Raw genomic sequence first — 23803 nt, forward strand, 5'->3', positions numbered from 1 at the left:
CATGTTCATGCAATGATGAGATGGACATAGTTAGCCAATGCATGCCATTTTACTTTCTCATGTAGATTAAGTTATCAGGGTTACAGTGCACAAACTCCTGGGTGGACTGACTTGAATAAACAAATAAGCAGAATATAAATGTTCTTTCTTCATTTCCTGAACTATCTCAAAAGTTTGTTTCTTAGCAAAAACAGACAACTCCACATCTTATGTTTCAGAGTTAAACAAAAACACGTGTTATTAATCTCCTCAGATGACAATGTAGACGACTAACAATCGTTTGTTGTGATCATGGGCTGTATGTTCTTTTTTGTTTTGTTTTTTAAGACCGTATGGTTGTGATAACACGCAATACAGAGATCAGCTTTTCCCTCACCATTGTAACATGCTGCTTTAGCAAGGTTCTGTGAAAAACATTTCAGCTTATTTTCCTTTTGCATGTTGCTAAGCTCTAGAATATTGCTAGAATTTTTAATTCATGGTTTAACATGTTGTTTTATCTTGATTATATTGTTTTTATAATCATTGGAAGCCAAGATCATAACTGAAAATATAATAATATGACTGTGTGTGTGTTTTATAGTGTGGATCATGGAGGAGAATCCAGAATTACAGCAGGACTACACAAATGTATGTACTCTCTCTCTCTCTATCTCTCTCTCACACTCACACTCACACACACACACACACACACACACACACACACACACACACACACACACACACACACACACTCTCTCACTCTCACTTTTGACTCTGCTTCAGAAGGACTGTAATGACTGATCAAACCAGTAGTAAAACAGGTGGTATATGCACAGCAAAATCCCCGGTGTTAATTTAACACTCTCAGTGTTAATTTGTGGACTCATATATACACTGCTTCAGTGTTAACTTTAACACTGAAGCAGTGTATATATGAGTCCACAAATTAACACCGGGGATTTTGCTGTGTGAGCTGAGAAATCAAATTTCCTTGACCTTTTGACATAAGAAATGAGACGTTCTCAAAACACAGAGTCTAAAAGCAGCTTATATTGAAGGCAAGCTGCTAAAACGAGCTGCTTTATCTTTAATAAAGTTTCTGACCGGGTCTGTAAGAATCTGGTCGTTTGTTCGCTTCATTTGATCACATATTTGTTTTAAACAAGACACAGTTTGATGCAGGATTTTCAGAGAGAATGAAACTAAAAGACGATGCTGTGTGACTAAATTGATCAGACAGTAATGGTGCATGATGTGACTGGGACTTAAAAGTCGTTAAATGGCATCAAAATAGCATCATTTATTTCTATAGGCATACTTTATAGTGCCTTCATAATTATTAATACCTTTTTTGATTTGCTGTAGGAAATATAGTATGTACATTAGTGTGATACACAAGTGGAACCAGTTTCATAATCGATGTTTAGACAGCGGCAGACTGAGACATGGACGAGTAAAACTAGAGCAGAGAATAGATTGTGTATTGCAGTTGAGCAATTTCAGCAAGAATGATTTTATTACATTTGTTGTAATGACGATAGGTAATGAGGTAATGAGGTTAGAGGTCAGGGTCAGCCGATATGTGCTCCTGGTTTTTTTTGGCCGATTTTTAGGGCCGATATCTTGAAGTTCTTCCCTTTATTTGCATGCTAAAATGTCACACTAATAATAAGTGGATGCACATCATTTCTAAACTTAACATCATGAACAATGAACACAATGAACCATCTTTCGGATCTTGATTTTGTGCACTGCACAGTATTATAATAAAAGATTTAACCAAAGTTAACCAAACAAATCGAACTGACCAAGTATCCACTTCACATTAGGTGACCTTAACAACTATGTACTGACATTTAATTTAATAATTTGGTACAGTGTACTTATTGTGTACATACATGTTTTTACATTGTATTTCTATATTTTTAAAAACCTATATGTAATTACATTTGTAATTAATTTCTGTATTTACCACTGTTGAACCAACCCTTACACCCTAACCCACCCTCAAACCTACCCATACCACCAAACCTGCCCCTAACCTTACCCATATCCCACCTTAATAGAAGCAAAAGTGTTTTGCAATGCGATATGACCACATTAAGTACATTGTTCTTTAAGTACATAATCATTAAGGCCACCTAATATAACGTGTGACCGTATTAAATATATAAAACAGATAATATAAGTAAGGGATAATCAACGGTTTTCCGTGCGTTAAAGGATTTTAAATGCACGATGTGGAGGCTAATAACCGCCTGACGCGAAGTGCATTTTAAATCCTTTAACGCGCGGCAAGCCGTTGATTATCTCGCTTATTCCATGGTTATAGACAAATTAAAACTAGGATTGATATTTGCAGCGCAAAATTTGACTGAATGGATAAAAAAAGACGGTTATTTTCGTCAGTTATGACACGCAGCTCTAGCATTCTGGCCGCTTCAAATCAGACACAGAGATTAAATAGTCCGGTAAGATCACATTTATTTGAATGAAATTTAGCATTTACTTCAGTAGATTATCGATCGACCAAGAGAGAGTGTGAAGACAAGAGAGATGACAGTTGTGTGTGTGCGTAACGTTACCTGCCTGCATGCTGTGTGTCTCTCTCTACAAACAACGATTCATTCAAAAACAGCAGTTTTACCGCCCCGTTGATGAGGAATATAATGTAGCGATCTAGTATCTATGCTATTTTAATAAGGATCGCAGGCAAACGCTGACAAGTTTATATATGTGCGCAGCACAATGCGATCTCCGCCCTCTCTCTCTCTCTCTCTCTCTCTCTCTCTCTCTCTCTCTCTCTCTCTCTCTCTCTCTGTGTGGATTGCATGCTGGGAGCGGAAATGTGGTGTAGGTGTGAGAGCGGCACGCTTGAATTGGTTTGAAGGTTTTATTTTTTCTTTTCTTTTCGTTTAGTTTTTTGGGTTTCTAATTTATCACGTATTATTATATAGTAAAAAAAAAAAAAAAAAAAAAAAAAGCACCGGTGTGCGTCCTTTATTGATAAAAGAAGCCATGGCGTCTCTCTTAAGAGATGGAACGTCGGTTTTCTCAGTCAAGAATGGATGTAAAGTTTTTTCAGATCAAGCGTGTACGGTAGAAAATGTGCTTCTAGCAATGGGTGAGATTGTAGGGCACGAAAATATAGTATCGGCTTCCAGAATGAACAAGGCTGTGGTGGTGTTTCTTAAAGATGAGAAACTTGTAAACAGCCTTGTTGAAAAAGGAATTGTTGTTTCCGACACCTTGTTGCAAGTAATACCTTTGTGTGCACCTGCTACTAGGGTCACCATTTCAAACGTGCCTCCTTTCATTTGTAATGAGCACATTTTGAAAGAATTGAGTCGCTTTGGAAAGTTTGTTGGATCCATAAAAATGTTTCTGCTCGGATGTAAAAATGCCGCATTAAAACATGTGCTGTCTTTTCGAAGACAAGTTTTCATGTTTTAAAATGCACAATCTGAGTCTTTGGACATTTCGTTTCGCATTAAACATGGAGACAGCTCCTACATGATTTTTGCAACGACAGATAGTTTACGCTGTTTTGAATGCGGTGATTTGGGACACAAGAAGTTAACGTGTCCACATAAGAAACAATCAGAAAATGAACAGAACGTCAGAAATATTGATGAGCACAATGGAAAAAGCGAAAACAACGAGAGTATAGTTGTAAATGATGCAATGATTCCAGAAAAGCAAAAGAAACGTGGGGCTAATGAAAGGGATTCGGAGGCTTTAGCAGATGCAGCCAGCGTTATTCCCCAGGCCGGTCATTCATGTGAGCAAAGTGTTATAGATCCAGGCTCAAAGTCAGAGGTGAGTGAGCTTATTTCATCTATGCAAACTGGTGTTAATGCTTTTGGCTCGAATGTTTTGGAGAATGATGTGGTTGCTGGTAAGGATAATGAACGTGTTCATGGTAGTGTGTTTTCGAGTGTAACTGAGTCACAGTTTAATGTGTCTGTGGAGGATGAAAATAGCGATGGAGAAACAATGGAGGATTGTGATAATTTCTCGGAGTTTTCGGAGGTAGATTGCAGTCAGTCTCTGGATAACGTTTATTCTGTTGAGGAATTAAATGAGTTTCTGGATTTAACTAAAGGGAAAAAAATTGATGTTGTTAATTTTTTCCCTGATGTTAATAAGTTTATTAAATCAGTGATGGTGGCTCAGAAGACAGTTGGCTATGACGTTATTTCAAAACAAAAAAGATTTCGGCTGAGAAAGTTTTTAACAACTGTGCGTAAAGCCCAAAAACGTCATGTAAATTCGTTAAAACGGAAAAAGTAAAGCACATGGGTGTGGCATCTATCTTTATTTTTGTTTCACTTTTCTGTCATTTTTTGTGTCTCCTTTCTCTCTCCCCTGTAATGCAGATTCTTAGATTAGGATCTTTAAATGTAAATGGGTTGAGGGATGGGGGAAAAAGAGCTTTGTTAACTGAATTTCTTAAACTTAAAGATACTCAAGTAATATTTTTACAAGAAACTCATAGCGACATAATGAATCCGAGCTAAACGTGTGGTGGAAAGGAAACATTTGTTTAAGCCATGGCACAAATGTTAGTGCAGGTGTAGCAATTTTATTTTCAACTCACCTTAATGTTAATATTGTATCCGAAATAGAAATAGAGAAAGGACGTATCTTAATGGTGAAAGTTAAAATTGATAATCAATTATTTGTTTTTATAAATATTTATGCTCCAAATAAAGGATCAGATAGAATCTCCAGTTTTAAAAAATTAGAAGATTTTTTAAGAAGTTATACTTTAGAAGGAATTTTAATTGTTGGTGGGGATTGGAACTGTACTTTAAATTTTCTCTTAGACAGAAATAATGAAGAACCACATCCTGTATCAGCTTCTTTCTTAAAAAATATTATAAGTCAGAATGATTTGGTAGATGTATGGAGGGATATAAATAAAGAGATAAAACAATATACATGGACAAAAGTTTCACAGGGAATGATAAGTATAGCAAGACTTGACAGGTTTTATGTCAAGCGGGCTGAAAATAATAGAATAATGGGGTGTAATATTTTTCCATGTTGCCTGTCAGATCATCATTTTATTACAGTCAATATTGTTTTAACACAATCTAAATTCAAAAGCCCTTATTGGAAATTTAATGTTGCATTGTTGAAGGAGAAAGATTTTCATGAGAAGTTTTGGGAATTGAGAATTGTTCTGGGATGAATGGGTTTTAAAAAAAAAATGATTTTGATAATTTGATACAATGGTGGGAAATAAGAAAGACACAAATAAATTTTTGTCAGCAGTATACATGTTTTTCAACTAAAAAATAAAACAGAAAATTACTGAAATAGTGTTACGGTTTTACGTGCTGGACGAAGCGAGACAAGATAAACAATTAACAGTATATACATTTAATAAAGTCTTCAGAGATACAGGCAGGAACTGGCAGGAACACAGAATAATCCACACACGAACACATTGAACGATTAAAGACCGACATTGAACTCATGAAACAGACAGACTTATAAAGACACACTAATCAATGTACACAGGTGACGGGGATCAGGGCAAACGAGGGAAAAACCAAATAACACAGAATCAACAGGGGGAGACAATGGGCGAAACCAAAGACATAAACAGACAGAACTGTGACATTACGCCCCCCTCCGAATAGGCGCGTCCTCGCGCCGTAGAAAAAGAAACACAAAACAGAAAAGAGGGGCGAAAAAAAAGAAAATGTCCATGGCGGCTTCGGCGGAGGACGCCACCCCAGGAGGGGGACCAAAACAAAAGTCCAGGTGACAGACAATACAGTCCAGAGGGGCGACGACGGAGGGAGGAGCCAGGGAGGACATGGGTGGGGCTTAGGGCAGGAGGAACCGACCCAGACCGCAGCCATGATGACGGCCCACTGTGCCATGAACCATGGTGGAAGAAGGCGTGCCGACTCCATGGGGCCGACCGACAGAGGCGGAGCAGATGGAGAAGGAGCCCGAGGCGAAGACGGAGAGCCGATGATCCGGGGTGACGCCGAGGCTCAGGAGGGCCAAGGTGGAACAGGCTCTGGCGCCCGAGGCAGAGGCGGAGTCCCGGAGATCCCCGGCGGAGCCGGAGCGACAGAGGATGGAGGCTGTGCCCGCAGGAAGGAGGAGTCCCAAGGAGCCGGTGGGACAGCGCGACGAGGCACACCCGGAGGAGCAGAGTCCTGAGGTGACGATGGGGTGACGACTGACCAGGGCGGAGCCGAAAAGACGATGGAGCCCGGTGGAGCTGGTGGATCGACGGGCGACGGTGTAGAGGAGGGCGTCGAGAGCCGTGGTGGAACCGCGGGGTCGAAGGGCCGAGGCGGAGTCCAGGACTCGGAGGCTGGAGGCGGAGCTGAGGGATCCTACAGCCGAGACGCCGATGGAAGCTGGCAGTCCCGTGGCGAGCCCACTGCACAGGTGGTGGGCTGAGGGTGAGCTGAGGGGCTGTCAGGGGACAGCGGCGGCCAGACGAACATGGCATCGGATGACAGAGGGTGGGTGGGTGGGTATTCCGGGCAGACGGATACTTCTGTACTGAAGTCTATTAAGTCATATGAGTTATCTTGGGCAAGATCCGAGAAGAAGTCTATTAAATCCCCAGAATTTAGTCCAAGCTCACCCTCAGCGGTGGTGCAGTGGGCAGGGCTCTCTATCGCCCTCTCTTGCATAGGCTGCTATCCGGAAAGTGTGACTGGTTAGCCAGGAAGAGAAACTCACATGTGTGGTCCTCAAGAGAGCGTTCCCCCTGCCTCAGGAGGATCAGGAGAACAGTAGGGTCCATGATAACAGAAAAAACAAACACTGAGTAAAAAACTGAAAAAATAAACGCAGGGAAACGTGCCGGGTAAACTGTATTGGTCAGTCTTTCTGTTACGGTTTTACCTGCTGGACGAAGTGAGACGAGACAAGATAAACAATTAACAGTATATACATTTAATAAAGTCTTCAGAGATACAGGCAGGAACTGGCAGGAACACAGAATAATCCACACACGAACACATTGAACGATTAAAGACCGACATTGAACTCATGAAACAGACAGACTTATAAAGACACACTAATCAATGTACACAGGTGACGGGGATCAGGGCAAACGAGGGAAAAACCAAATAACACAGAATCAACAGGGGGAGACAATGGGCGAAACCAAAGACATAAACAGACAGAACTGTGACAAATAGAACATGAAATCACATATATTACATCTGGTATGATTCAGAATTCTGGTTTATCTTCAGCTGGCATTCTATGTGAAAAGAAACAAGATCTAGAATCTTTGTTGCAAGTGCGGGCTAAAGGCGCCCTGATAAGATCTCGGTTTATGTCTGTTAATGAGATGGATGCTCCCACAGCCTTTTTTTTTTTTTTATTTAGAAAAAGTGTCAAAACAACAAAATGAAATGTATTGTTTGACAACACCTGATGGACTAAAGACATCTGATTTAAGACAAATGAGAAAGATTGCAGTGGATTTTTATTCAGACTTGTAATAAAAAAGAAGAAACTGAGACTGAATGTGTTTCAAAGCTATTGCAACAACTGCCTACTCTTACTAATATGCAGAGTAAGAATTTGGACAGTTCTGTTTCGTTTGAGGAGTTGACTGATGCCGTTAAACAGATGAAGCCAGGTAGAGCGCCTGGAATTGATGGACTATCAGCGGACTTTTTCAAAGCTGTGTGGAATTGTATTGGAAAAGACTTTTATGAAGTGATTCAAGAGTGTTTTAAAGGAAAATGCCTTCCCATAAGTTGCCAAAGGGCAGTATTAACACTATTACCGAAAAAGGGTGATTTGAGCATGCTTAAGAACTGGAGGCCTGTGTCACTTTTAACAACTGATTATAAGCTAATAGCCAAAGTCTAGCCAAATCCTACTGCATTCCAGGAAGAACAATATATGATAACATTTTTATGATCAGAGACATTCTCGATTATTCTAAACTGTATGAAGTGGATGTTGGGTTTTTGTTCTTGGATCAAGAAAAAGCCTTCGACAGAGTTCACCATGATTTTCTGTTTGAAACAATGAGTGCTTTGGGGTTTGGAGATGTTTTTATTGCTTGGATCAAACTTTTATACATGAATGCCTCTTGTGTTCTAAAAATAGGTGATGGGTTAAGTAAACCAATAAGTTTACTTAAAGGTATAAGACAAGGATGCCCATTATCTGGTCAACTATACGCTTTAGCAGTCGAACCACTACTGTCTTTATTGAGGAAAGATCTGACTGGTTTAAAGGTTGATGGTAACTGCGATGTGTTTAAGTTAACAGCATATGCAGATGATATTACTGTAATTGTGAAAGATCAAAGAGACATGGATATTGTTAATTACAGTATCTCTTTATATGAGAAAGCATCATCTGCTAAACTAAACTGGAGTAAAACAGAAGCATTTTGGTGCAAAGATAAAAGAACAATGCTTTTACCTGTTATTCCTGAAAATGTAAAGTGGGAAAAAGATGGTTTTAAGTTTTTAGGCATTTTTTGGGTTCAGAAGTGTATCAAAGGAAAAACTGGGAAGATGTTAAAGATAAAATTTGTAATAGATTATCAAAATGGAACTGGATTTTACCTCAACTATCTTATAGAGGAAGAGTGTTAGTTATAAATAATCTTGCTGCCTCTGTCCTATGGCATAAACTAATTGTGTTAAATCCTCCAGATGAATTTTTAAGGGAAATTCAAAGAGAGTTTGTTAATTTTTTTTGGAATGGACAACACTGGTTGAGAGAGGCAGTATTGTATTTGCAGCTAAGTGAAGGTGGTCAAGGTCTCATGGACATTAAGTCCAAAGTAGCTGCTTTTAGATTGCAGACTGCACAAAGACTCCTATATCACCAGTCTCAGAATTGGACAAAAATAGCTTGTGTTTTATTAAATAGAGTGGGGAGGATGAAGTTGGATAGGCACCTCTTTCTAATGAATTTGAAGGAAGTGGACCTAAATGAACTTCCTTCTTTTTATGCATCAGTATTAAATGCATGGCAAATGTTTATTGTTAAAAGAGAACAGTCTGAGATAACTAATGAGTGGGTTCTTGAAGAACCTTTAATTTCTAATCCTCTTTTATCCAGTGTGATCTTAAAATCTAAGCCTTGTTAGAGCAGGAATATGCAAATTTGTCATCTTAGGTCAATGGATCAATGGATTTCTGCAGAAAACCTGGCCAAGAAAATTGGTATCCATTCTGTTCGGATTGTTGAAAAATTATTATCTGAGATACAAAAGTCCTTTCCTGTAATACCATTGCAAGAAGAGATCGTTAAGAATGAATTCCCTAGCATCAGTGTGGATGTAAATGTAGGAGATTGGCAAGAGGTTGATGGAGGATTACTCTCTTTCAAAACACCAGAACTTGGCCTCTTTGTCACTATATCTAAGAAGTCACTTTATCTCATTTGTGTCAAATATTTGAATTTAAGAGCACTGAAAGATCTTCCAGAGACCAAATGGGCTAATTTTGTTGAATTAGGTACTTCTCCAAAAGGATGTTGGAGGTCATTGTATAAGAAACCAATTGAAAAAAGAAGTGGGGATTTGCAGTGGCGGATTTCTCATTGGATTTTGGCAACAAACCGTTATAAAGTTCACCTAAATCCTTTGCAGGGAGATGAATGTTTGTTTTGTGGTCTTTCAGAAACAGTTTTTCATATATTCATTGGATGTTCAAGGTTATCAGGAATTCTTGGTGTGTTAAGAGACTTGAGCAGCAATTTTGGTTTTATTTTCACAAATAGTTTGTTTATTTTTGGACCAAAATATAGTGTCTTAAACAAGAATAAAATAGTTTTGATGAATTTTCTATTTGGAAAAGCAAAAATGGCAATTTGGTTGACGAGAAAGAGCAAAATGCTGCTTAATAGTGATACTGACCCTTTGAACATGTTTAAAGCTCTGGTAAAAAAGTAGGCTGGTTATGGAGTATAAGTATTATGAATTGGTGAATGATATTGAGTCTTTCTTTTTTTCATGGGGTGTTGGAAACATTTTATGTCAACCCAATGAAGAGGGAGGTTGTGATATTTTGTTGTAAAAGAAGCTGTGTTTTATTTTTTAAATATTTTTTTATAAGAGTATGTATTTATGAAGTAATGTTTTTGGTTTTAATGTTGTAAATTCTTTGTGTTAATGGATTGTAATTAAAGAGATGTTGAAAGGTCTCTCTCTCTCTCTCTCGCTCTCACACACACTCACTCTCTCACTTTCACTTTTGACTCTGCTTCAGAAGGACTGTAGTGACTGATCAAACCAGTAGTAAAACAGGTGGTATATGAGCTGAGAAATCAAATTTCCTTGACCTTTTGACATAAGAGGTCACTGTACTTTTAAGAAATGAAACGTTCTCAAAACACAGAGTCTAAAAGCAGCTTATATTGAAGGCAAGCTGCTAAAACGAGCTGCTTTATCTTTAATAAAGTTTCTGACCGCATCTGTAAGAAGCTGGTGGTTTGTTCGCTTCATTTTATCACATATTTGTTTTAAACAAGACACAGTTTGATGCAGGATTTTCAGAGAGAATGAAATTAAAGACGATGCTGTGTGACTAAATTGATCAGACAGTAATGGTGCATGATGTGACTGGGACTTAAAAGTCGTTAAATGGCATTAAAATAGCATCATTTATTTCTATAGGCATACTTTATAGTGCCTTCATATTTATTAATACCTTTTTTGATTTGCTGTAGGAAATATAGTATGTACATTAGTGTGATACACATGTGGAACCAGTTTCATAATCGATGTTTAGACAGCGGCAGACTGAGACTTGGACGAGTAAAACTAGAGCAGAGAATAGATTGTGTATTGCTGTTGAGCAATTTCAGCAAGAATGATTTTATTACATTTGTTGTAATGACGATAGGTAATGAGGTAATGAGGTTAGAGGTCAGGGTCAGCCGATATGTGCTGCCGATGTTTTTGGCCGATTTTTAGGGCCGATATCTTGAAGTTCTTCCCTTTATTTGCATGCTAAAATGTCACACTAATAATAAGTGGATGCACATCATTTCTAAACTTAACATCATGAACAATGAACACAAAGAACCATCTTTCGGATCTTGGTTTTGTGGCACAGTATTATAATAAAAGATTTAACCAAAGTTAACCAAACAAATCGAACTGACTGTCACGGTGAGATAAGGGAGGTCTGGGTCCAAAAGCAGGTTAGGAGATTTATTAACAAAACACAAATAAACATAAACCAAAAAAGGCCAACACGGCACAATCAAACATTAACTCAAACATAAACTGAACAAAACAAGAAACACGGTCAAGAGCCAAGAACTATAATCCAAAATACACAGAAACAAACCATACAGAAAACAATGCAGCCAGAAAGAGTAGTGGGAAATGAGGGTTCTTATAGAAAAGTCCAAATGGTGAACAGCTGTGAGTGAATCAGTGTTAATGACAAAACAGACGTGAATACTTAGGAAGTGCTGTGCAGGGAAGGGAAAACAGTGACCTCAGGTGGCTGAGGGAAGCCCCACAGCCCAGATCGTGACACTGACCAAGTATTAAAGGTCCCACTTCACATTAGGTGACCTTAACAACTATGTACTTACAATTAATTTAATAATTTGGTACAGTGTACTTATTGTGTACATACATGTTTTTACATTGTATTTATATATTTTTAAAAACCTATATGTAATTACATTTGTAATTAATTTCTGTAATTACCACTGTTGAACCAACCCTTACACCCTAACCCACCCTCAAACCTATCCATACCACCAAACCTGCCCCGAACCTTACCCATATCCCACCTTAATAGAAGCAAAAGTGTTTTGCAATGCAATATGACCACATTAAGTACATTGTTCTTTAAGCACATAATAATTAAGGCCACCTAATATAACGTGTGACCGTATTAAATATATAAAACAGATAATATAAGTAAGGGATAATCAACGGTTTTCCGTGCGTTAAAGGATTTTAAATGCACGACGTGGAGGCTAATAACCGCCTGACGCGAAGTGCATTTTAAATCCTTTAACGCACGGCAAGCCGTTGATTATCTCGCTTATTCCATGGTTATAGACAAATTAAAACTAGGATTGATATTTGCAGCGCAAAATTTGACTGAATGGATAAAAAAGACGGTTATTTTCGTCAGTTATGACACACAGCTCTAGCATTCTGTCCGCTTCAAATCAGACAAAGAGATTAAATAGTCCGGTAAAATCACATTTATTTGAATGAAATATAGCATTTACTTCAGTAGATTATCGATCGACCAAGAGAGAGTGTGAAGGCAAGAGAGATGACAGTTGTGTGTGTGCGTAACGTTACCTGCCTGCATGCTGTGCGTCTCTCTCTACAAACAACGATTCATTCAAAAACAGCAGCTTTACCGCCCCGTTGATGAGGAATATAATGTAGCGATCTAGTATCTAGGCTATTTTAATAAGGATTGCAGGCAAACGCTAACAAGAAGTTTATGTATGTGCGCAGCACAATGCGATCTCCAACCTCTCTCTCTCTCTCTCTCTCTCTCTCTCTCTCTCTCTCTCTCTCTCTGTGCTTTTGCGTGCATCAATGCATCAATTAAAGCAGCGCATTAATATAGAACGGTGATTAAACTGACTTGGAACTACCTGTGCATTAAACGGTTTTACTGCACACCTGCCAGCCAATCAGAATCCAGTATCCAGACATTCCATGGAATAAAAACTGTTAATCGTTTACATAAAAGTTTAAGAGATTGAGATTAAAAATTTGAGATTAATCTGAAACTTTAATGTTTTAAATAATTTTGAATACAGAATTTTTAAATGCTTTATATAACTGAGAGGACCTGCCAGCAGATGGCGGCAAGACACTTAATTACTGAATCATATCATTCATTTGATTCGTTCGAACAGCTGATTCATTCCTGAATAAAGCAAATGACTCTCTTTATGAATGGGAAATTGAATCATTTTACTGATTCGTTTAAAAACGCACGTTCATTCATAAACGAAACACCGCTGTGTTTAAATGGAGATTTATTTATTTAATTTTATTTATTTATTTTTTAAAACAGGAAAAGATTAAGGACAATCGGGCCTGGCTCAGTAATAAAACTGATTTTCATTTTCTGGTTAGGGTTTGAACATGTTCTTGATGAGTAAGATGTGAGTCAAGACAGACTCCCAAATACTTATATGCTGATACAATTGAAAGCGTTTGATTAGAAAAAGTAATAGAATTGGAAATGGATAACTGTCTCCTAGATGAATAAAAATACATGCATTGTGTTTTCTTGACATTAAGTGTTAAATGATTATCTTGCAGCCAGTTATGTAAATGCTGCAGATCTGTGTTAAGTTTGTAATTAATTGTGTCGATATTAGAACCAGAAAGAAAAATAACAGTGTCATCAGCATATAGCAAAGAACTAGAAAAATTCAGAGCACAAGGAAGATCATTAATATACATAAGGAAAAGTAAAGGAGCTAAAATACTGCCCTGTGGAACTCAGGAACTCATAGAACACACTCGTGGCTGTGATGTTACTGTGCCGATTCTTACAATCTGAGATCTGTCACTTAAATACGATGTAAACATTTCTATTGCGGAAGATGACAAATGAAAAGAAAGAAGTTTGTTTAACAGAATTTGATGATTGACTGTTTCCAAAGCTTTCTGAAGATCTGTGTATTCAACTCCAGTAATCTGACCCTTGTTTAGAGATGTACGTATTTGCTCAGTGAGAAGCAGCAAAGCCGACATAGTTGACCGCAAGGGTCGAAAGCCATGCTGGCAATCACTGAGCAGGCTATTATTTTCAAGGTGGTTAATTAGTTGATTATATAATATTTTTTCAAGCAACTTGGAAATGGTTGGGAGAATTGCAATTGGACGGTAGTTGGAAATATTAATTGGATCATCAGATTTAAACATCGGGGTGATCTGGGCCGTTTTCCACATGGCAGGAAATACTGATTGTCTAATACACAAATTAACTAAATGATGAAATAGTGGTATAAGAGTACTGGCATGAGTTTTAAGAAGAGTACACTTCATAGTTTACTAGTAATATATAGTACATATATGGCCATGGGACTTTGAAATATTAGAATTTAAGCCTTACCTTTATCTCTCAGAACTGTTATTGAATCTTACAAAAGTTTTGGCTTGAGGTCCTTCACAGTAGCGCTCCACAGCACCAATAACACGGGGCTGCCCGCAGACGTGCCTGACTTTAAATCGGCGCTACTAAACACGGAAATCGGCCGATGGCGATATATTAAAAAATAGCAAATATCGGCCCGATATATCGGTCGACCTCTATTGCTAAACGTTTGGTGCATCCCTCTTTGTGGGCAGTAACACGTCAAAGTCGAATTAAAGATGTCAGTCAAATTCAAAGCTAGTCAAATGTGAGAGAAGTAAGTCTAATAGAAATATAAGAGTTTCTAGGTGCACCCAGTGTCAGAGTAAAAGATAGAGATGGAGAGAAAGAAGTATTAAGATGTATGAAGTCTCCGATCTGCTTGGAGAATGTGCTTGAACTCTTTGATGAAAGAACAAAACACTAAATATTATTGTGTTTAAAATGTAAGTAACTTCTTGATTATAACTACTGGTTTATTGAACTAAAACCAATAGAAGATTTGCCATCGAGAGACATTTGGGTATTTTGGTGAGCATGTTATTGACCTATAGCATGTTATAAATAAAACACACATTGACAAATAATGAACTGCACTTCAAGCTTTCTTAAAATTAAAAAGGAAACACCAAGCATAAGATGGTATTTTAATGTTATATAACGGCTGAAACTATCCGTTCACTTACTGGATTACATTGACTATGAAAATAAGAACACAGCAGTGTTAAGGAGACCACAGTGACGATATCAAAGATGCCGATGTCCATAACACTGGGAGTGTTTTCTCAATCGATAGCGTGTTCTTACATGAATTCATTAGTCAAGTTCATCACTCATATTCTTAAAAGAGCCAACAACAACTTTAAAGAAGTAGTTCACTTTCAGAACAAACATTTACAGATAATGTACTCACCCCCTTGTCATCCAAGATGTTCATGTCTTTCTTTCTTCAGTCGTAAAGAAATTATGTTTTTTGAGGAAAACATTTCAGGATTTCTCTCCATATAGTGGACTTCTATGGTGCCCTGAGTTTGAACTTCCAAAATGCAGCTTCAAAGGACTCTAAACGATCCCAGATGAGGAAGAAGAGTCTGATCTAGTAAAACGATTTTACAATTTATATACTTTTTAACATTTGAGATTAAAAAAAACATATAAATTGTAAATGTTGTCAGAAAATATCCGATCGTTTTACTCTACATAAGACTCTTCTTCCTCGTCTCCTTTTGAAGCAGCATTTTAACTGCATTTAGGAAGTTCAAACTCGGGGCACCACAGAAGTAAGAAAGACATGAACATCTCGTGTAAATGATCTGTAAGCGTTTGTTCTGACTCCAGGTCTGGTGCTCCACTGCTCTGCACATTATGTATGTCTCCTTCTTTAACACACCTGATTCAGATGATCATCATTAGGAAAGAGATCATTAACTGAACTGAGCGCATCTGTTGAAGCACACAAACTGTAGAACAGTGTTCATCAGGACTGCTGATATTGTCCCAACAAACCGTACATCAATGGAAAGCTTATTTATTCAGCTTTCAAGCGATGAATAAAGTTGAAAAGTTTCCCCTTATGACTGGTTTTGTGGTCCATGGTCACATGTTTTGTGTTGTAAAAAGGACATGAGTAAATGAAAAGTACACATTTACATTAACTTTGCATTGATGGAAGCAGAAGTCCAAACATAAAAATCATTTCTGTATTTTAGGACTCATTCATGCAGCACTGTTTTCAGGATCACAAATATTGACGCATTACATTATCAGTGCTGCAGATTCATGTTATAGGTTATAAATACTGAAATATCTTTATCTGTGTTGATGAATTGCTCTTGAAGCCCTGGTTTATCCGTTTTAGAAGCACTGTTAGCACATGATTTCAGAGAGTCATATTCAATTTAATAACAGTACATATTAAACTAAATTGTAGAGTCAGTATGAATGAATGAATGAATGAATGAATGCCGACAGATTGCCGCTGAATGAAGACACTTTGAATGAATGAGTCTTCTGATCTGATCCACCAATTCAAATAATCTCGATCTCATCAAACACTCACAGTATCCTCCACTCACTAAAGCAATAAAACACTTCAGACATATATTTAAAGTGGGAATAAGTGAGGATGGATTGGATTATGCACAGCCGAAATACAGCTCACTCCTGTGAAGTCAACTTCTAACTCGCTCCTCTCTCTCTCTCTCTCACACACACACACACACACACATATATATATGTGTGTGTATGTGTGTGTTTATATATCTATGCTCTCACTACTCTGGGCTCACGTCACCCGCTCTATTGTTTCTATGGCGCATCTAATGATGTACTTACGGTATGGGTGCTGCAAGCGGTCAAAATGGATGTAAAGGTTTGTCAGAACAGCGTTTTCTTTATGCTTTAGCTGATATTTTTAGTAGATTATTAGCTGTTCATGAATATTACTGCATAAAATATAATTTAACCCTTAAAAGACCATAAAGCAACACTTATTGTTATCATTATGAATAAATATATCATTTATTTCAGGTGATTGTTTTAGCTCAAAAAACATTTATTAATATATTTGTCATGTTTAAAACAGCGGAGTGCAACTTTTCAGGTTAGGAAAACACTCCGCTGTTTTCAACATGACAATATTAATTAATATTAATAAATGTTTTCTGAGCAGAAAATTAGAATATTAGAATTAAATAATAATTTAATTGGAGTAATGATGCTAAAACAATCACCTGAAATGATATAAATATTCAGAATGATAGCAATAAGTGTTGCTTTATGGTCTTTTAAGGGTTAAATTATATTTTATGCAGTAATATTCATGAACAGCTAATAATCTACTAAAAAAATCAGCTAAAGCATAAAGAAAACGCTGTTCTGACAAACCTTTAGATCCATTTTGACCGCTTGCAGCACCCATACCGTAAGTACCATAGACATAATAGGTGCGTTCGACTTCATGCGGCGCCGAAAGAAATCGGCTGCCGCCTTACAAAACAATGCATTCTGGTAAGATCATTTGTCCGACTTTGACCGGCGCTGCAGCCGCCTTTCGATCACGTGTGCCATCAAAGTAATGTGAGAGCAAAACGAGAGCAGCCGCAGAGGTCAGGCGCTGCAGTTGCTTAAAACCGACTGCGAAAGCCTTGATGACGACACACTTTATTCTCATTGGTCAGATTATGTGATGACAAGCACGACGTGTGCTGCGTGCTTTTCTTAAAAAACTTCATGTATGTAATCAATCTTTATATCGAATATCTGATATTCAAACAAAACATTATTGATGAAAATGAAGACTAGGCGATATGGTAAATATATATTCTTATTGTATAAGAGTTTAAGTAAAAAAAAACGAAACAACAACTGGTCAACCAGAGGCCGTTTTTTAATGGATGTTGTGAGAGGCTTCACTACACTGAATAAACTGCTTATAAAAATTGAAAAATGTCCTATAGCTAACTACAAAACCAAGATACAAATAATAAACGTCATATTGCATTACATTAAAGTAACTCACATACTTGATATGATCAACAAAAAAGCAAAAAGATTGTAGCCTATAGAATAAATGATAGGGTAACTTTTTTCTTTTATTTATTTATCTTATGTAGTTTCATTTCTTCTTTTTCTTTATTCCTTTTTTTTGTGTATGTTTGGAATACAGTTTCATCCTCTATAAGTGGGTAAAGACTAGAAGGGATACATGATTCGCTACTGGGCATGCGCACATCAATCTAACGTTATTTTTATCACACTGTACAACAATAATACTGTTTTTTTATTATAGTAAGGGCTAAGTTTAGGGTTGGGGTAGGTGTAGACGTTAAAAAAACACAATCTAATAGGTAGAAAAATTAATTTCATTGTTAGTTTCCGGTTGTAGAGGTATCCCTTCTAGCCACAACCCAATAAGTGTCCGACTTGACGGCCGTCTCTTTGCTCCTCCCTTGACTGCAAGCGGCTGCTCTCGCCAGGCGGCGGCAGGCTAGTGTAGTGCATCTCGAACGCACCTATGGCTGTGTCCAAATTCAGGGTCTACATCCTTCGGAGGACTCATTTGAAGGATGTTACATCACAGCGCCGCGACGAAGGCTGTCCAAATCCATAGGATCCTTCAAATGCGGCCCACAAATACGTCCTCCTTTTCCCCGAATTTGAAGGATGGGTCTGGTGGATCCTTTCCCGTCCTACCTATCCCACAATTCCTTTCGGCAGAGCGCTTCCAGAATTTTCAAATAATGGCGGACGAAGCAAGCGGTAGTAATGATGGAAGTTTTAAAAAAACTGCCGTTTCAAAAAATATTTTTTTTACAGCGGTTGTCTAGTTAGTTAATAATGAGTTAGTAATGAAGCGACACATTAACAAATCATCAAATTACAGACCAAATTCAAGTGTTATTTGTCACACACACAGTCATACACAGTATCATATAAAGTGAAATGCTTATTCGACTGCTAATAACCCATACATTTTATGAGGAAGTGTTAGTATAGAATGAGAAATAAGATCATTAAACAAATTAGAATATAATAAGATTAACTTTAGGTGTAAAAAGAAATTTGCATTATGTACAAATATACAATAAAAAAAAACGTAAAATATTAGAAAAAGGAATAGACTATAATAAATATAAAAAATGAAATGTGCAATTATGGGCAAGACAATGTGCAGATGAATAAATATTAAACATTAAACATGCAGTAAGAGTGTCCTCCTTGTTCATTTACAGCACCAGTACAACTAACAATTGACATAATTTGACAAATATGGACTCAAAAGAAAGTCCAAACATAATGTTACCTCTAAAGACACACAGAAGGTCAAATATTTTATGTCCAGAAGCTCAAAACCATGCTGTTATTTAATGTGCCTAACTTTCCACACAAAAGAAATGCAGATGCAGATACAAACATAACTTTGATTTGGTTTACAAAAGCAGACGACATTAATTAAATTAAAATGTCATTACCGAAACAAACCTTACGCACCGAGCGAGTGCCTAGAGTGCGCCACTAATGAGTGTCCCTCCAGAAACAACCTTACATACTGTAGTTCCGTTCATTTGAAACGGTTTAATTATTGATCATTGAAAGTATTAGCTATTGGTCTATTTTCTGAATTTGGTTTAATATATCTGTCTAATTAATGGCACTAATACTTTCAACGAGCAATAATTTAATAATGTCAAATAAAGGGGACTACAGAATGTAAGGTTTGTTTCAAGTGGGACACTAATTAGTGGCGTACTCTAGGCACTCGCTCAGCGCGTAAGGTTTGTTGTTTCGCTAATGTCCATTTTTTATCTGCTTTTGTAAACCGGATTAAAGGCATGTTTGCATCTGCGTTTTTTATTATTATTTATTTATACACGTTAATTAAACGTTTTTAAGTTTCTGGAATCTAAATATTTGACCTTCTGTGTGTCTTTAGAAGTAACATTATGTTTGGACTTTCTTTTGAGTCCAAATATGTGAAATTATGTCAATGAAAAATAAAGTGACTAAAAAACACAGTTTGTTGTACTGCTGGTATAAATGAACAGGGACACTCTTACAGCATGTTTAATGTTATGTAATTTGATGATTTGTTCATGTGTTTTTTAGTCACTTTATTTTTCATAATTTCACATATATGGACTCAAAAGAAAGTCCAAACAAATGTTCTTAGTGGGTTTTGTGTTTTTATTTTTAATAATTCTGTGTATAAATCAATAGGGTGAGTTTAAAGGGAAAGAGGAGAACATAAAACAGACAAGATCAGTCATTAGTGTAGTTAGTATTTTCTACACTTGATGAAGAGGATCAACCTTTGACACCCAATAATGTTTAAGACAAAGCTGAAGATGTCAAATGCTCAAATTATGATAGTATTAAATAAATTAATTTCAAAGTCAGAGTATTTCTAGTTCTTTCCTAAAGATGTAGTTTAGCCATAAATGTTAATTAATGCATTAACTATCAAACATGTACTAACATTTAGTTAAGGCTGCCGTTATTCATCCATGAATCCGTCTGACTCCAGTTGTAGTTAAGGATAGCCCTTTGTTAGTTCATAATTAGTTAATTCCTTGAATAATCATTAGTAGCTGATGAATTAAGTGTTCATTTAGGCATTAGTACATGATTATTCATCTACCCTTATTGTAAAGTGTTAGCCACATTTCTTTTAAAGGGGTCCTATTATGCTCCTTTACAAAGTCTTTCATTTGTTTTTGAGTCACTTGAACATGCTCTCATGCTTAGTTGTTGGAAAAACGCATTATTTTCCACATAATTTACATCATTACAATAGCGTTCTCCTCAGGCTGGCACAAACGAGAGTGGACTTTGAGATTTGTCACTTTGTGGATGTTTTTTATGCTCAAACATACACACCACACACTGGCTAAAGTTCAGAAAGTGAAAAAGCAGAATAGCACCCCTTTAAGATCATTCACAAACTCTATCCTATCAAACATTTTCTCAGCAAATTTAAGAAGGATATTGATGTCAACTGCTCTTTATATTTGGAAACTGTATTCCACATCTTTTGGCACTGTAGTCGTGTTAAAAAGTTATGGTTATGATACATTTGTGTTTATCAAAAATAAAAGATAGTCTCTAATTTTAATTTGCATTTTGAAAATGTTGTTTTTGGATGTTTTGATCATGATAATATGAATAATGAAGCATTCGTTATTGATCTATTCATATTACTAATTAAGTTTCACACGTTCATAAATGCAAATCGGTAACACTTTATAATAATGGGCCGTTGTTAACAAGTCACTATGCAGGAAGTAATAGGTAGTTCTACATTAACACTTAATACTATTAACTCATATAGAAGCAAGATTAACTGAGCAGTAGGTCAGTGATCATTTTGGACAAAGATAGTCCCTTATTAGGTATTTGATCATTACTAAAGAAAAGAATTGTGAACTGTGACCAATTCATAAAGAATAACTCATTAATAATCACAACAGTCACATTTATAAAATCAACAATTAGGTTCTTTGTGCAAAACTAATTTATGAAAACCATCATCACCGGCTGAAATTGTGACTCTGACCAAAATATGAATGGATGTGTTTTCTGTTCATTTCAAACTAACAATAATATCATTTATTTAATTAGGATGTAATGCCAGCAATGATTGGATTATTTCACTATTATGAGCTGCATTCATTCCTGATTCTGGTGTGTTTTATCTCCATCAGATTCCCATCGGCTCACTCTGGATCTGAACACAGTGAATAAACGCCTCCGTCTGTCTGAGAACAACAGAGTGATTACTAACACTCGCACAGATCATCATTATCCTGATCATCCAGACAGATTTGATGTGTGGCCTCAGGTGTTGTGTAGAGAGAGTGTGTGTGGACGCTGTTACTGGGAGATTGAGTGCAGTGGAGGTGTGTTTATATCAGTGTCATATAAGAGCATCAGCAGGAAGGGAGTAGGTAATGAGTGTGGGTTTGGATCTAATGATCAGTCCTGGAGTTTGATCTGCTCTCCCTCCAGATACTCATTCAGACACAATAACATAGAGACTGATCTCCCTGTGAAGCCCATCATCATCAGGAGAACAGGAGTGAATGATGTCTATAGAGTAGGAGTTGATGATGATGATGATGATGATGATGAGGATGGTGTCTATAGAGTAGGAGTTGATGATGATGATGATGATGATGATGAGGATGGTGTCTATAGAGTAGGAGTGTATGTGGATCACGGAGCAGGAAGTCTGTCCTTCTACAGCGTCTCTGACACAATGAGCCTCATCCACACAGAACACACCACATTCACTCAGACGCTCTATCCTGGGTTTAGGGTTTGGTCTGGATCATCAGTTTCACTGTGTTGATGAATGAGAACAGACTGATGAGAGAATCTACCCATAATGCTTTGAGCTGATGATCAGTGAGTGACAGATAGAGTCATGACATTAATATGATCATCAGTCAGAATAAATCTAATAATCCTCATCTAGACAGTAGATCAGTGTGTGATGATGATCTGTGTTTCTCAATAATATCAGTCTCTCATCAATCATCTGCATTATGATCAACATCAGCCTGATATCCGATCTCTCATTTCCTCTATTGTTCGGAATAAAACACAATCGCTGAACTTATACGGACAGGAAGTGAACGTCAGTAGAAGGATCCATTGCAGCGGTCCACTAGCTTCATGCTATCGCTACGCAGAATATCATATTAAACTAAACATGCATTAGAGCTAAAATACCAAACCTGGATCACAACAACATTTACAGCTTTATTAAGAATATTTGTATATGACTTCTGTTAACGACTAAACCATAACTCGTTTGTTACTGAAAGGATTTGTCTATGTTTTGTTTGTACTCTAATCCTGTTTGTTATTATTGCCCAAATAAATAAATGGATGACAACACAGAATAACACACATGATCAAAAACAGACTGTCTTTTATTTATTTGTTCACAAGATCTGCTCTCTAGGATCATAAACGCTGAACTAATACCAGCAAATACAATTAAATTAAGGACATGCGTCAGAAAACTGGGAATGTTAGACTATAAATATATAACAGGGATATAACAGCTTGAACTATAGTCAAAACTAGTTTAACAATATTTTACATTATTATCAGATCTTGATCTCTAAAATATTTACTTTATAAAATATGCTTTTCTTCTGAGTATTAAAATGTTTTAATGACAGTATATTCTCTGAACAAAGATCAGATATTTTATTGACTAAAACATGTCAAACATGATTTAAACTAATATGAGCTTAGAAACAATTATTTAGCCAATATTACTTTATCTGAAATATCTGTCAACACGGGGCTCCTTTTTATTATTCAATGACTATTTAAACAAATAACTGCAGAAATGTGTTACAAATACAATCATCTAATTCTGCTCTACAATGAAAAGAGAGCAAAATAATACAAATAATGAATAATGACAAAGTAGGAATTGTTTAATTATTATTTAAATGATAACAAATGCATTTACATGAATCATTAAACAGATGTTTTTATTTGTTATAACTCACAAACGAGGACAAGAATCAATCGAAACAACAACAGAGCAATGAAATGAAAGAGACAAGACTTATTCACATGATATCAATAAAACACACAAATATAAGTGTTGCAACGCTCAATAAAATAAATTATCAAAAATAAACAGTATTTATACAATTCACAAAACATACTTTTTAATTAAATATTATTTTAAACATATTTTTCTTAAGTTGTCAATTAAAAACATCCTTAAATTATCATTGTCAAAATAACAAAATATTAATTGTATGATATAATAATATTAATAATTTCAAAAATAGTCATTTTATGATTTGAAAAACATTTAAAAAATATTAATATTATGATTTAATAATAATATTAATAATAATTTACAAAATATATTTTTATGTAATAATAATAATAATAATTTACAAAATATTAATTAGATGATTTATTATAATTGAACATATCCATAAAAAATATGATTACAATGTTTCTGCACTGTAAAAAATAGTCTAATTTAATAATGTCACTAATAATTTCCAAAATATTAATTGTATGATTTAATAATATTAAGAATTTCCAAAATATTAATTGTATGATTTAATAATATTAATAATTTCCAAAATATTAAAATTATGATTGAATAATATTATTAATAATTTCCAAAATAATCATTTTATGATTTGAAAATATTTATAATAATTTCCAAAATA

The 23803-nt window shown here is 36.1% G+C and overlaps 2 protein-coding genes across 2 annotated transcripts in view; one reads left to right on the forward strand and one right to left on the reverse strand.

Annotated features, from left to right (window-relative positions):
- The window catches only part of LOC141319911 (NACHT, LRR and PYD domains-containing protein 12-like), an 812443-nt gene that overhangs the window by 33978 nt on the left and 754662 nt on the right, over nucleotides 1-23803 (reverse strand). The window lies entirely within an intron of this gene.
- LOC141342572 (tripartite motif-containing protein 16-like protein) lies at nucleotides 561-22499 on the forward strand. The gene is made up of 2 exons (XM_073847059.1): nucleotides 561-630; nucleotides 21290-22499. The coding sequence occupies exons 1-2, from the start codon at nucleotides 561-563 to the stop codon at nucleotides 21934-21936; spliced, it is 717 nt and encodes a 238-aa protein (XP_073703160.1). The 3' UTR covers nucleotides 21937-22499.

This window comes from Garra rufa, chromosome 1 (genome assembly GCF_049309525.1).
Source record: "Garra rufa chromosome 1, GarRuf1.0, whole genome shotgun sequence".
Classification (NCBI taxonomy): Eukaryota; Metazoa; Chordata; class Actinopteri; order Cypriniformes; family Cyprinidae; genus Garra; species Garra rufa.

Coding starts and splice junctions, on each gene's coding strand:
- LOC141342572 (XM_073847059.1), top strand. CDS start 561: ATGACTGTGTGTGTGTTTTATAGTGTGGATCATGGAGGAGAATCCAGA. Junction 631..21,289: donor TACAGCAGGACTACACAAAT/GTATGTACTCTC, acceptor TATCTCCATCAG/ATTCCCATCGGCTCACTCTG.